At 37.3% G+C, this 13630-nt stretch overlaps 1 protein-coding gene across 1 annotated transcript in view; it reads left to right on the top strand.

Moving 5' to 3' along the window:
- The window catches only part of LOC128241073 (tyrosine-protein kinase hopscotch-like), a 43801-nt gene that overhangs the window by 8337 nt on the left and 21834 nt on the right, over positions 1-13630 (top strand). Inside the window, exons 2-6 of the mRNA XM_052958056.1 lie at positions 3936-4885; positions 5140-5253; positions 8518-8675; positions 9541-9694; positions 11854-11992. Coding sequence (XP_052814016.1) covers positions 3947-4885; positions 5140-5253; positions 8518-8675; positions 9541-9694; positions 11854-11992 — 1504 coding nt within the window. The 5' untranslated portion in view covers positions 3936-3946. The remainder of the gene's footprint in view (positions 1-3935; positions 4886-5139; positions 5254-8517; positions 8676-9540; positions 9695-11853; positions 11993-13630) is intronic.

Here is a 13630-nt window from a genome sequence, read left to right as displayed (position 1 = left end):
CTCCAATTTTTCAACTGTACTGATGGGGATTTCGTTTACCATTAATGGCCAAATGAGTCTAGGCAAGATACCATGCTGGAAGATCCATGCCTTGAACTTTCCCGGGAGTTCGGACTTGTCAATCCTCCTCAGCCCCTCTTCAATCTGCTGTTTTAGCCTGTCTTGGCTGCGGGTGTCCTTTAGTGTGGAATCAAACCACTTCCCTAAACACTTGATCGGGTTGTTGACAAGTGAAGGGATTTCCTCATCTTGTATGTCCAGCTTGAACTTGTCAGTCACCTTCACTTTCCTTACTACCAGACACCTTGACTTGACTGGTTTGAATAGCATTCTTGCCCAAGACACAGTTTCATCAAGTGCTTTGAGGATCCATCTCGCCTGGATATGGGTTTCTGTGGTAACTGTCATGTCATCCATGAATCCCCTATTTGATAGGAGCCTGATCCCAATACAGTGAAACTGCGTTCCCTCGAACAAGCTGTCGCTCGAGAACCGGTGTTCCCTCGAGGTCGGAGCTTGGTCCCGAACTTTTTTCCTTATATTTTCATATAAAATATTCCCACGCTGCCTTGAAACCTAATTATGTTGAGCAGTCGAGCAATATCCTCGGTCCCAAGTACACAAACGTGCACAAAACCTTATGGCTCCCTCGAGGACATAATTTCACACTTTTTCCCGAACGCGTGTTCCAAAATAAACAAACATTTGCTAGGTGTTAAAATTTTCGCAAGTTGTAAAAATTGCAATGACAGTTGAAAGGCAATTTGATAAGGGGTGAAAAACCGTTTTTCATTGTTAACGCATGACCGATATTAGTTGATATGGGCATTTGAGATGATAATTATGAGAAGTTACTGATAAGAAGTTAATTGTGAGAAATTTAAATGAGTTATGAAAATATGAATAAAACACTACCATATCAATTCAACATCGGATTGAACAGTTTCGCGAAACCGACATCTTGTCACAAGATGCGCCAATCAACAATCCTTGATTTTGCGAAACTTAAATCTGACTAAAGCCACAATATGTACTGTGATACAAATGTTGCTTGTTACGAAAATGTTACTTTTTTGTTAAAATAAACATTTCTATTTATTCATTTATTGTTTTTTCTTTTGCGTTTTACATTTAGTTTAAGACAAACTTTGAACATATTAGCGATTTCCACAACCCAACACATAATCGGTGTCTTAGTAAACAGTCTGTTTGACGACTTCAAACTTAAAATGCACTGAAAGATATTTCATATCAAACTGGAAAATTGAAAATCGGGTCGTTCGAAACATCGGATCCCTCGAGGTTTTGGCTCGGTCCCTGGCGACCTCGAGCGATTGCAGTTTTACTGTATTTGTAAGTGGGCCTCTTGATTCCCTCTCTGCTGCTTTGATAATCATGTTCATGCCCATGACAAATAAAATGACAGAGATGGTGCATCCTGTTACAATTCCTTTCTCAAGTGGTAACCAGTTTGTTGTCAAGTTGCCACATGAGAACCTCAGGTTGATGTTGCTGAAGTAGCTCATGATCAAGTTGCTAGCCTTGTCTGGTATATGGTAATGATGTAGTGCGACCTTGATTAGCTGGTGGGGTATGGAGCCGTAGGCATTTGCTAGGTCGAGTCATACTACTGTGAGATGCTTCTGGTTCATCCTTGCCTCATGTAGCAGTTGTGTGAGTGCGACGGTGTGTTCTACGCATCCGGAAAATCCGGGAATTCCTCCCTTTTGGACGGAGGTATCTACATATCCATTTCCTATCATGTAGGTTGTCATTTGCTTGGCCAGAATGGAGAAAAATATCTTGCCTTCAACACTCAGCAATGAGATGGTTCGGAATTGCTTGACAGTTTTGGAGTTCTTTTTACTTGGGACCATACAGCCCTTGGCCAGTTGCCAGCACTCTGGAATTGTTCCTTTCCTCCACACTACACGCAAGAGAAACCACAGTGTCTGTAAAAGCTTTGGGCATTTCTTGTAAACCTTGTATGGGATGCCACTTGGACCTGGAGCTGAGCATGAACGTGTCTTTTTCACCACATCATTAACCTCTTTCCATGTTGGTTCATTCATATTCAATGGGGTGAATGGCTCTTCCATTGGTTGAATTCTATCACATTCTCCCAGGGTTTCGCTTCGGTGTGGATCATAATGGGTTTCCCTAAGGTGCTGTTCAACCTCATCCTGGCTACTTTCGAGCTTTCCAGACTTCTCCTCGCTCAACAAACTCCTCGTGTATTTGTAAGGGTTTGAGGTAAAGGCCGTCTCTTCTTTGCCTTTTCCCTTCTTTTACACCTCAGCCTTTCTGCATTGGTTAGTGCCTTCAACCTTGCTCTTAACTGTTCCCTGAGCTGCACAATACCTTCTTTCTTTGCATCACTTGAGCACCTATACCTCTTCCTCAGCGACCGCAATTCTGCTCTGATCTTCTTTATTTCGCAGAGTCTCCTGTTTGGAGTAAGTGGCTTTTTGGGGAGGTCGGGTTTCTTCTCTAGCCCAAATCTCTCCTTTCCTAGGGCATAGGTAAGTGTAGGTAGTGCACGCAACTTCTTCTTGACTGCCCCTGTCAGTGCTGACTGTAGAATAAGGTTTAAGTCCTCATCGAATTGAGCCCAGCTGCTGTCATTCATCTTCGGCTAAGACTGCACCCTAACTACATGACTCAAACCCACAATACTGCACCCTAACTTCATGCAGACAACGCGAAAACTTTTTCTTCTTCACAGGACATTGCGACAGGTAAACACTGAAAGTTTACCTGTCGCACCAAATTTTTACCTGTCGCAATGTTACAAACAGTATTCAGTTACATCAGCCTAAACCTTGATTTTAAGCCTCTTTTTTAAATAAGTTTTGTAATTTCCCATTATAACAGGTTTAGATCACTTTGGTTAGATTTGTCTTACAGTACAATAATAAATTACAAAAAAAAAGCCAAACATAATGTAAAAAAATCAATATTCGGATCTTATAAATGTCATAATTTTTTTCTTCCCTTGCCTCCCAAAAAAAACTCATCTGGTTCGTCTACCCATGGAACAGCTAGATCTTACTCTTTTTATTCATCTTTAAATTAAAGATACAATACGGTTAAAAAATGTAACGAATTGTACTACTAGTCAAACTCAGGCACAACATTTATGCAAAAACGAAAGTAGAGTTCTTGTTATTGGCAATGTTAAACAGAGCGGAAAGAAAGTCAGCTCGGTATATTAATCATCATATTTAAATTAACACGATTGCCAGGAACCACTACATACGGAATTTTGTAATTTCCGAACATTTCCGTAAAATAAAAGTATAAGAGTACGAGCTGAAATCGGAACCTTACGCCTTTTATCGGCTTTTACGAAAACATGTCGAAACGGGGTTTACAAATAGTGAAACACGGATTAACACGCTGAATAATCATGATATAAAAATAACTCTGAACATTTATTTAGAAACTGAAAGTAAATTTTCCGAAAATTAAACGGTGCTGACTTTAATTTTTCACCGGACATTGTGACCGACCAAAACAAAAGTTTCGTCGGTCAAAATTGAAATATACCGGACATGTCCGACTGTCCGACGGACATTCACATTGTCTGTTCATGACTCAAACCCACTAGACTGCACCCAAACTACATGACTCAAACCCACAAGACTGCACCCTAACTACATCACTCAAACCCACAATACTGCACCCTAACTACATCACTCAAACCCACAAGACTGCACCCTAACTACATCACTCAAATCCTCAAGCACCCTTGTTACATTACTGTACCTAACAATACCGCACCCTTATAGCTATACTAAAATAATTATTGTAAAATGGTGAATTTTGGTGAATGTTAACATAAAATTGTTCATACGGACAAATCCCTGGGTACATGTTTATTAAATGGATAGATGTTCATGGATAGATGTTCATGTTTATATTTTCATTTGTAGGTTGATGGTAGATGCAGAGAAAGATGAAGCTGAAGTGGTTTGGCGGCAACTCTGAGGTCAGTCAGCAAGTGAGCTATGCTGAGATGTCCAGTGGATCAGGGTTTACGATGCTGTCCCTCTCTCAGGGGGTTCAGGTTGGTGTGTATGGGGAAAAAAGGGAGCTAAGCTTTGAGCGAGTTAGTGGCTGCAGCACTTGTGAGGAGGTTTGTCTAGCATTGGCTGAAACCCAAGGGATAGCACCAGCAGTGGTTGACTGTTTTGGTCTGGCTTTTGATAACAGTCAGGATGGTAGATACACTTGGCTTGCACCTGGTGAGTTGCCTGATCTGGGAGAAAAAAAGTTGTGTTTTAGAATGAGATTTGTACCTGTAAAAGAGAAATGTCGAGATATGTTGAGTCAGTACAATGCTTGTTTGCAGTATCTGTTTTATCAAGTAAAATACGACTATGTGCACGGTGACCTCAAGTACCTAAAGGGTCAGGAAAAAGACAAGGACTCGCGCGGTGTTGGGGCCTTTGTCATCTTGATAATGATGCGGATTTCTGCACAAAATACAGGGACAGAAGAAAATGTGGAAAACTTCTTTAGAAGCATCAGCTTGAAAGACTTTTTTCCGCCTGCTCTAACTAGAAATTTTATTGACAAAAGATTTCTAGAAGGTAGCATTCGAAATAAATTAAAAGACTATCAGGATAAAAACCCAAGTGACAGTTACCCTGCAGACATCTTGATGCGATCATTCTTAGAACACATACTGCAGAGCGACAAGGACTTTTATGAAGAATCCTATTCCGCATATCAACTGGATTTAGAAAACATTCAAGTGCAGGAAAGTGACACTTCTGGGCACACACAATATACGAATGAACTGAGGATGAAAAGTTCTTCAGCAGTATCGCTGTCGATAAATTTGAATGGGGACTCCTCAAAGCTGAAAATCATTTCTGGGGTGAGTTTTGAATTGAAACTTCATTCAATATTGGTGGACCTTTTTTCAGTTCTGTGAAGTTATTTATATTGGAGAATCCTGCCTGTAAAGATTAGTTACTCTGAGATTTCCTCTGAAAGATATTGATTTTAATATCCTCGACAAAATTTTGAAAATATATAATAAAAACAGTAGTTTATTTAAAGTAGTCTTAGGTCTCGTATTTGATTTAGTCACCAATCGGAATGCTTACTATAATGCTCTGTATTTTCCAGAAACCTTCCTGTGAGATTTTTCTGCAGAAAATTTATGAGGTTAAATTGCAGCAGTTAACATTTGAAGGAATGGACTGGTTTGAAGTGCAAATTATAGCACAGGCCCAATACGAGGTAACATATTGTTCATAATTGGAATGCTAAGCGATAAAATATATGTTTTTTATGCTATACTCTTTAGGGGCATATGCATTTGCCCTTGTCTGTCTGTCCAGTCATTACAAAATCTGATGTGTGTGTGCATCCTGTACAGAGTTATGGCCCTTTACTTACCGGTTGTTAAAAAATAGGCTATAGAGCATGCAAAATTGTGTCCGGGGTATCTGCAAAAGTTTGGAAACCAGTCACAAAACTTTAAAGGCATTTTACCAAGCATGTTATGTTGTGCACCTGGGGTTCAGTGTGGAGCTGCATTAAGTAGGTGCCGAGTTGTCACTTAGTTAAGAAATTGCCTATAGAGCTAGCAGCCCTTCTTTTCCTACTTTTCCCTATTTTGTTTAGGTTTCTACTTTTCCATTCTTTTTCTTGAAAAAGCCCTACTATCCTTACTTTTTGGTAAAAATATTTCGAGAAATAATAGAAAAGTTTTAACTAAATGCATTGATTGAAATACATAGTCTAAACCTTGATTTTAATTAAGAAGCCACTTCTAGTATTTCGGTAGGATTAGTTGATGCAGTTGGTCTCCAGTGCTGCAAGTGGGGTTCTATGATGAGAGGTTCTTCTCCTCATCCTGTGGCTGAATTCCTCTTGAAGCATTGGTTTGTAGGCAAAGCTTACTACATGTACATCACAATTGATGAATAGGTTTTTTAATCATTTTAAATATTTGCATCAAATAAAGGTCAGGAAAGAACCCTACTGTCCCTACTTTTTGCTCTTAATATCCCTATTTTACCCTTCTTTTTTAAAAATATCTTCCTACTTTTATCCCAATTTTTTTGTTATTGGTCACTTAAAAGCCTGAGTAAGGAATCCTGAGTCTTGTGTATCACCAAAAGTTTATGAACCAGAGTCAAAACACTGAAATTTCAGAGAAATGTTAACCAGCAAATGAAGTTGTTCATCTGGGGATTTTATTTATCTGTACCAAGCAGAGTAATGGTCCTTAAATTGGGACATGTGTTCTGTACATACAGACATTGTATTGCATACAAGACCTACGACCCTATCTCAAGTTCAAGGGTCATACTAAGAGTTTAACCATTATGGAATGCTGCAGATATGCACATATATAGAGTTTATTTGGTCCTGTTCGGGCGGTTACTCTGTCATGCCAGGAGATATTTGAAAATTACTATGCATGTATGTTTGGTACATTAAGATGACGTGTCACATGCAAGACCTAACTTCTTACCGCTTACAGCATCACTCCTCCACACTTGACGTCAGTCATCATTCGGGCTGGCATATGCTTATAGATTATGATAGCTCTTCTTAATTATAGGCATATATCAGTAATTGCATAATTGTTTTAACTGGACTCTAACATCTCCTGTTAGTTAATATCTTTAGTTCTAACTGACTATAGGGAAAAATATGATATTAAGGTATTAAACAGTATTATACAGCCATCAAACCTTACTTTAATTTTTATCAGCATGTGATGTTGTGCAACTGTTTATTTTAAAGCACATTCATTGACAATGGGTAGAATAATGGCCCTTGCTTTTGTGACAAAGGATGAAAGTCCGTCTGACCGTCCGTCCGACTCAATAACTCAGAATATTATGGACAGATTTTAAAATAACTTGCCACATGTGTTCGGCATACCAAGACAACATGTCGCGTGCAAGAACCGTGTCCCTACCTCTAAGGTCAAGGTCACACTTAGGTGTTTATTCACATTGGAATGCTGCAATAAGGACATAGAGTATAGGTTGTCGTGTCCGGGCTGTAACTTTCCCTTGTACGGACAGATTTTAAAATAACTTGCCACATGTGTTCGGCATACCAAGACGACGTGTCGCGTGCAAGACCCGTGTCCCTATCTCTTAGGTCAAGGTCACACTTAGTGTTTATTCACAATGGAATGCTGCATATAAGGACATAGAGTATAGGTTGTCGTGTCCGGGCTGTAACTTTCCCTTGTATGGACAGATTTTACAATAACTTGCCACATGTGTTCAACATACCAAGACGACGTGTCGCGTGCAAGAACCATGTCCCTACCTCTAAGGTCAAGGTCACACTTAGGTGTTTATTCACAATGGGTTGCTGCATATAATGACATAGAGTATAGGTTGTCGTGTCCAGGCTGTTACTTTCTCTTGTATGGACAGATTTTAAAATAACTTGCCACATGTGTTCGGCATACCAAGACGACGTGTCGCGTGCAAGATCCGTGTCCCTATTTCTTAGGTCAAGGTCACACTTAGTGTTTATTCACAATGGAATGCTGCATATAAGGACATAGAGTATAGGTTGTCGTGTCCGGGCTGTAACTTTCCCTTGTATGGACAGATTAAAAATAACTTGGCACATGTGTTGAATTACCAAGACGATGTGTCGGGAGCAAGACCCGTGTCCCTACCTCCAAGGTCAAGGTCACACTTAGGTGTTTATTCACAATGGAATGCTGCATATAAGGACATAGAGTATAGGTTGTCGTGTCCGGGCTGTAACTTTCCCTTGTATGGACAGAATTTAAAATAACTTGCCACATGTGTTCGACATACCAAGACAACGTGTCGCGTGCAAGAATCGTGTCCCTACCTCTAAGGTCAAGGTCACACTTAGGTGTTTATTCACAATGGAGTGCTGCATATAAGGACACAGAGTATTGGTTGTTATGTCCGGGCTGTAACTTTTTCTTGTATGGACAGATTTTAAAATTACTTGCCACATGTGTTCGACATACCAAGATGACATGTCACGTGCAAGACCAATGTCCCTACCTCTAAGGTGAAAGATACACTTAGTGTTTATTCACAATGGAATGCTGAATATAAGGACATAAGAATGTAGGTTGTCAAGTATGGGTGGTATTTTTTATGTTCAGAGGCAATTTAAAATAACTTGCCGTATGTATTTGTTTAATCTTTAACTTTTCATGTACTGACCTTGTTCATAGGTCAATGGCACATTCGGGGGCATTCGTCACATACTGTGACAGCTCTTGATGTTGATGGATTGAGTAAAAATAAATTGTTATAACGGAGAACAACTCGATCACATTGTTTTAAACTGTTTCATAAATGAAGTTATTTAAGGGCTGAATTTCATTTTGATTTGATCAACGATTGTGTTTATGTGATTTGAATGTGATGGCCTGACTAGCTGTTCCTCCATTTCCTACTGGGTATGAATACAGCAGACCTTTATAACTTTAACAGCCTTATGTCAATATTCACTGACATTTATCTGTACTTTCTACAGAAAGTGTACTTCAAAGACCGATTGGAGAGCCACTCATTTGTAACATGCCTTGAGAAATATTGCTTGCTCATGTTCAACTACTACACAAGCCTGTGCCCCGACCTGCAGTCACCACGCATACACAAACAATATCAGGTCCGTGCACATGGACCTGTTAGGTAAGTACTTGGATATGGTGCATACTTGTTTTGATGATTTGTATCCTTTTTCTGTTGTTCACTATCTATGTTTTATAACATATATTTTGTTTATGGTCCTCCAAGTTATCTTATATCTGTAATACTGTTATAATAGTCCATTGACATGAACAATACAATAACTTAAAAATAACAACAAAAAAGTAAAAAATACAGTTATAGCCACTTCATGAATTTCAATGGATTTTATTTTCTGTTTTCTGCTTTATTGGATATTAACTCCATACCAGTAGACATACATACTACTTCTAGTGATCATCCATACAATTAATCATATATATCACTGATCATCCATACAATTAATCATATATATCACTTATCAACCATACAATAAATCATATATATCACTGATCATCCATACAATTAATCCTATATATTACTGATCATCCATACAATTGATCATATATATCACTGATCAGCCACACAATAAATCATATACATCACTGATCATCCATACAATTAATCATATATATCACTGATCGTACATACCAGTTAACACCATACCAATGATCATACATACCAGTAATCATTTATATCACTGATCATCCATACAATTAATCATATACATCACTGATCAACCATACAATCAATCATATATATCACTGATCATCCATACAATTAATCATATACATCACTGATCATTCATACAATTAATTATAAATATCACTGATCATCCATACAAATGATCATATATATCACTGATCGTACATACCAGTTAACACCATACCAATGATCATACATACCAATAATCATTTATATCACTGATCATACATACCAGTAATCATATATATCACTGATCATACATACCAGTAATTATGCATACCAGTGAGGCCACAATAAGGAAGAAGTTGAGTCAGCGAGGTCTCCAGTGTCGCGATTGGTACGTTTTGCGCTCAAATCTTCAGAAGTTCGGACAGTATGATGTTCTCTATCTCAGGACACCCAAGGACAAATCTCTCATAGTCAGAAGCTTTGGAAAGGTGAGCATTGCGTTATTATTTTATCATCGTGGGTAATGTATACGACCATTGTGTGTATGTACAGACCACATACATGTACCAATTTATAGTCCTCTATGCATGACAGACACCATACTCTATCACCATTTTAGGACATACACTTAGGCCACACCAAATAGATATTTCGTTCCGCGGATTTACCGCTCCTATATTTTTGAAAATGTAAAAAAAAATATTTTTTTTTTTTTGTGCGCCCGCACCTCCATTTTGATAGCCAAGCAGATTTTTTTCAGGTAATAATTTATTAAAAGGCTAAAAGTAATCTAGTATAATTTTTCTACGCTAGTTTTCGTGTTTTTGTAAAGGGAAGTTACCGATGCATAGTGTTTTTATACTGTATATCGATCTGTTTAGCATGGGTTTCAATAAATTCAATCAAAATGGCGGCTTCCGGTATAAACAATGTGGCTCGAAGTTTTGAAATTAAATCTTATTTTTGACAATAAATATGTTTTGAGCATGCTTGAAGTCATTGTTGATCGTCTCATGCACTAAAGGAGCATTATTTAAAGCAATCATTATGCAATAAAGCATGTGTATCTAAGACTGGTAGCGATTATATTGCATAATTAGTGACTCGTTTTGAATGGAAATCGGACAGGTCAACTTAACTGGAACATGAGTCATTGTTTGGTCCAAATTGATGTATCAAGCTCATTTTTGATCAAATTCTGACAAAACAACAGTTTTGAACAAATATCTTTTCACAAATAGCGATATAAACACTTGTCTGGAAATACCTCAACATAAGTAAGCCTAAGTTTATCACCTTATATTTTGTTTTTATTTGCAGCATAAACCGGGATTGTAATGCACTTCTCAATTGTAACCACTGCCCCGCCCACCCCTCGCCCTTGTTCCAGGGGTATACCGGGGACAGCAGAGGCAATGGGCTGTGTTTTTACCTTTCAGGTGGCCCCGCAGGGCCTAGTGAATGTGGTTTTGTCTTCATATTGAAAGTAGTCGGGAATGGGCCTCACATAGGTATTCAGGGTTGCAGGGCCATTTGGCAGGGATTTTACCACCAGCAGTGTGTCCCTGCAGGTCGGGTATTTTACCCGGGTGTTGAGAGAGCGGAAGTCAAAGTCCCCGCTATTCCGGACTTGGGGGGGGGGGCATATACAATTGGCTGGTGCATAAAAACATCTAAATAACCAAAAAAAAGTACTCTGAAAAATACCCTTGTTCTTTTTGTTTTAATAAGCACTTGTCATTGCATTTCCTGTGATAATAAAAACAAAATTTAGTCTATGTTATATGGAGTCTGATGTTTTATGATGCCTGTGTAAGTGATCATTTTTTTACAAATCCCAAATCAATCCTAAGTTATGTCTAAATACAGTTGCATATGATGTTAAACTGATTCAGGTAGATTTATATAAGTCGTTTCAAACTTTTAACTAAAAGCAGTGTTATTTATTATTATGAATATTATGTCATATGAATATTATGTCATATTAAAGTACGTTTTAATTATATAAGAAATTAGCTTTATCCATATAATGTTTGTACTAAACACGGATGAATAAATAGTATGTATTCCCAATGTCCATCAGAGGTTCAGTTCAAGATGGCATTAAAATGGGTATAAGGGCAATTATTTTGAACAATCTTTCTTATTTATATTGAATATAAGGAAAAATATATTTTTCGCTCTTCGCTCGCGTCGGATTTTATGAATACTGACAAAAATTTTTTTTTTTTTTTTTTTCGGTCGCTCGCTCCACATTAATTTGGTGTGGCCTTATAGAAACACATAGAATTCCTGATTATATGGCAACTTACAGAAGAGTGGAGCTTGTATGATATCATGTTGTTTTGAGCTGATTTTTTTATCTTCTGAAGTGGTCAGTTATGGACATTTTTTTTTTTTTCAAACTAGAAATAGCCCCAATTTCTTAAATAAACCTAGTTAGTACAATACGCTTAAGTATCACATTTCATTGAGCAACATTACTCACTTTAACACCAAAAATTAATATATTGTTATTACTTTTAATATAATTGATAACTGTTAAACAACACATACTAATATAAAATATAGTGTGCTGAGCTTGATCTTGTTATAAATGCTAGTGGACAAATTTTTGTATGAGAAAATGGAATGTTCTCTTTTCCAGGTAATGGAGCGGGAAGATGGTTTAGTTCTAGAAGGATCCCAGGCTGATCCTGTGTCTCCCAAACTGTTCTTTAGGCAACAGGCAAAGGCTCTGGGATTCCTGCCCAGCAATGTAATACCGGTCCAGCCACAGTCAGAAGGTGAGTTTATATGCAGTTTAGGAATATTTTATTTTTCATAAAGCCAAAAAAAAACACCTGTGTTTCCGATAACATGGCGAAAAAAAAAGGTCGGTCGGTCGGGATTTTTTTTTTTCTTTTTACAGTTTTCGATTTCATGTAAATTTTGTTGCATCAAATCAATTATATTACTGGTTGAGAAGCAGTTTCCGACATTTTTTTAACGTTTTTATTGAATTATTTATACGTGTTTAAATATCTACTAAAATTGTTCACATTTTATATAACTACAGCTCAAGCTGCTATTGTCGATATATTTCTTACATGTGTGACGTCACATATAGTGTATCTAATAGGGGCGCAAAGAGGGTACTTACATTGTTCTGATTAGCTTGTGATGAGAAGCAGTTTCCGACAATTTGAATGCGGGGCATATTTAAGGTGCCTGTTGTGTGTTTTTATTTTCCGTTTATTTAATAAACTAAATATAAGACTGTAATAAGAGAAATGTTATTTAATTTTTCAGCATTTTCGAAAAATTTAAACCTTAAAATTTACGACATTCAATTCATACTCGAAATCAGGCAGAGACTGAATATCAATGATTTTTTTTTATTCATTTCTGATGGAAACTTGTGTTTGTATACATTTAAGTGAATGTGGATGCGAAACATTAGCATGACACCAGTGTTCACAAATATGTACACAATGATCATCGTTTGTATAAGTCAATTAAGGAAAACGTTGTAGCTATTAATAGATATGCAAATTAGGTTCACACGCATGCGCAATACGCTGCGCGTGCAGATCCCCCACGTGCAAGTTTGTGTCCAAAATGAAAAATAAAAATTAAACATTAAATAATAATAAAAGTTTCTTATGTGTCTCGGTAAGAATTTCAACTTTTGATTGCCTAGTTACATATAGTTGAATTGCAGTACCTTCTTTATGAAGATCTAAGGAACGTACGCGAAAAAGCGATTTGTCGGAAACTGCTTTCCGTCGGAAACTGCTTCTCAACCAGTATATCTAAGTTTTCCATAATTAACAAAAAGTCAGAAAAAAACAGCATGGTTCAATGTCTGAAATCATTTCCTTACCTTTGACTACCGTATTTTCCCGCCAATTTTGCCCATGAAATTTGGTGTTTTACTCCTTTATAAGACGCGATCGGTTTTTAGAACAAATCCAGCACTTCTAATTTCTATAAGTCTATGATGATGATCTAGCGAAACAGTCATTTATCAACTAAATTTGTTAATTTGCTTGAATAAAATTGCGATTTTTTTGTCAACTGTGAGCTCTCTTATGTGGAGGTAGGTTAATAATAGAACAAGTAAATGCGGATATGGATTTATTTTATGTATCTTATTTTATTATTTATAATTTATCATTATTCTCATTACAATCAAAGTTTCATGCATATTCGTAGTGAATTAAAACATTTTGGTCATTGTTTTAAGATTCCCAGACGACGATTATTGATTATTATATTTTTTCGATCGTATGGTATTTTCTTACCAGCCTAGACGAAATCCTGGCAATCAAATGGTATTATACTGTATCCGACCAACCGATTTAAAGACAAACCATAGCCACACGCCTTTGATCTTATTATCTTATTACAGCTTGTGCTCTGACGTCACAAATTGTACCGTT

The sequence above is a fragment of the Mya arenaria genome, chromosome 7, assembly GCF_026914265.1.
Source record: "Mya arenaria isolate MELC-2E11 chromosome 7, ASM2691426v1".
Lineage (NCBI taxonomy): Eukaryota > Metazoa > Mollusca > Bivalvia > Myida > Myidae > Mya > Mya arenaria.
This window is presented reverse-complemented; position numbering and strand designations above follow the sequence as displayed.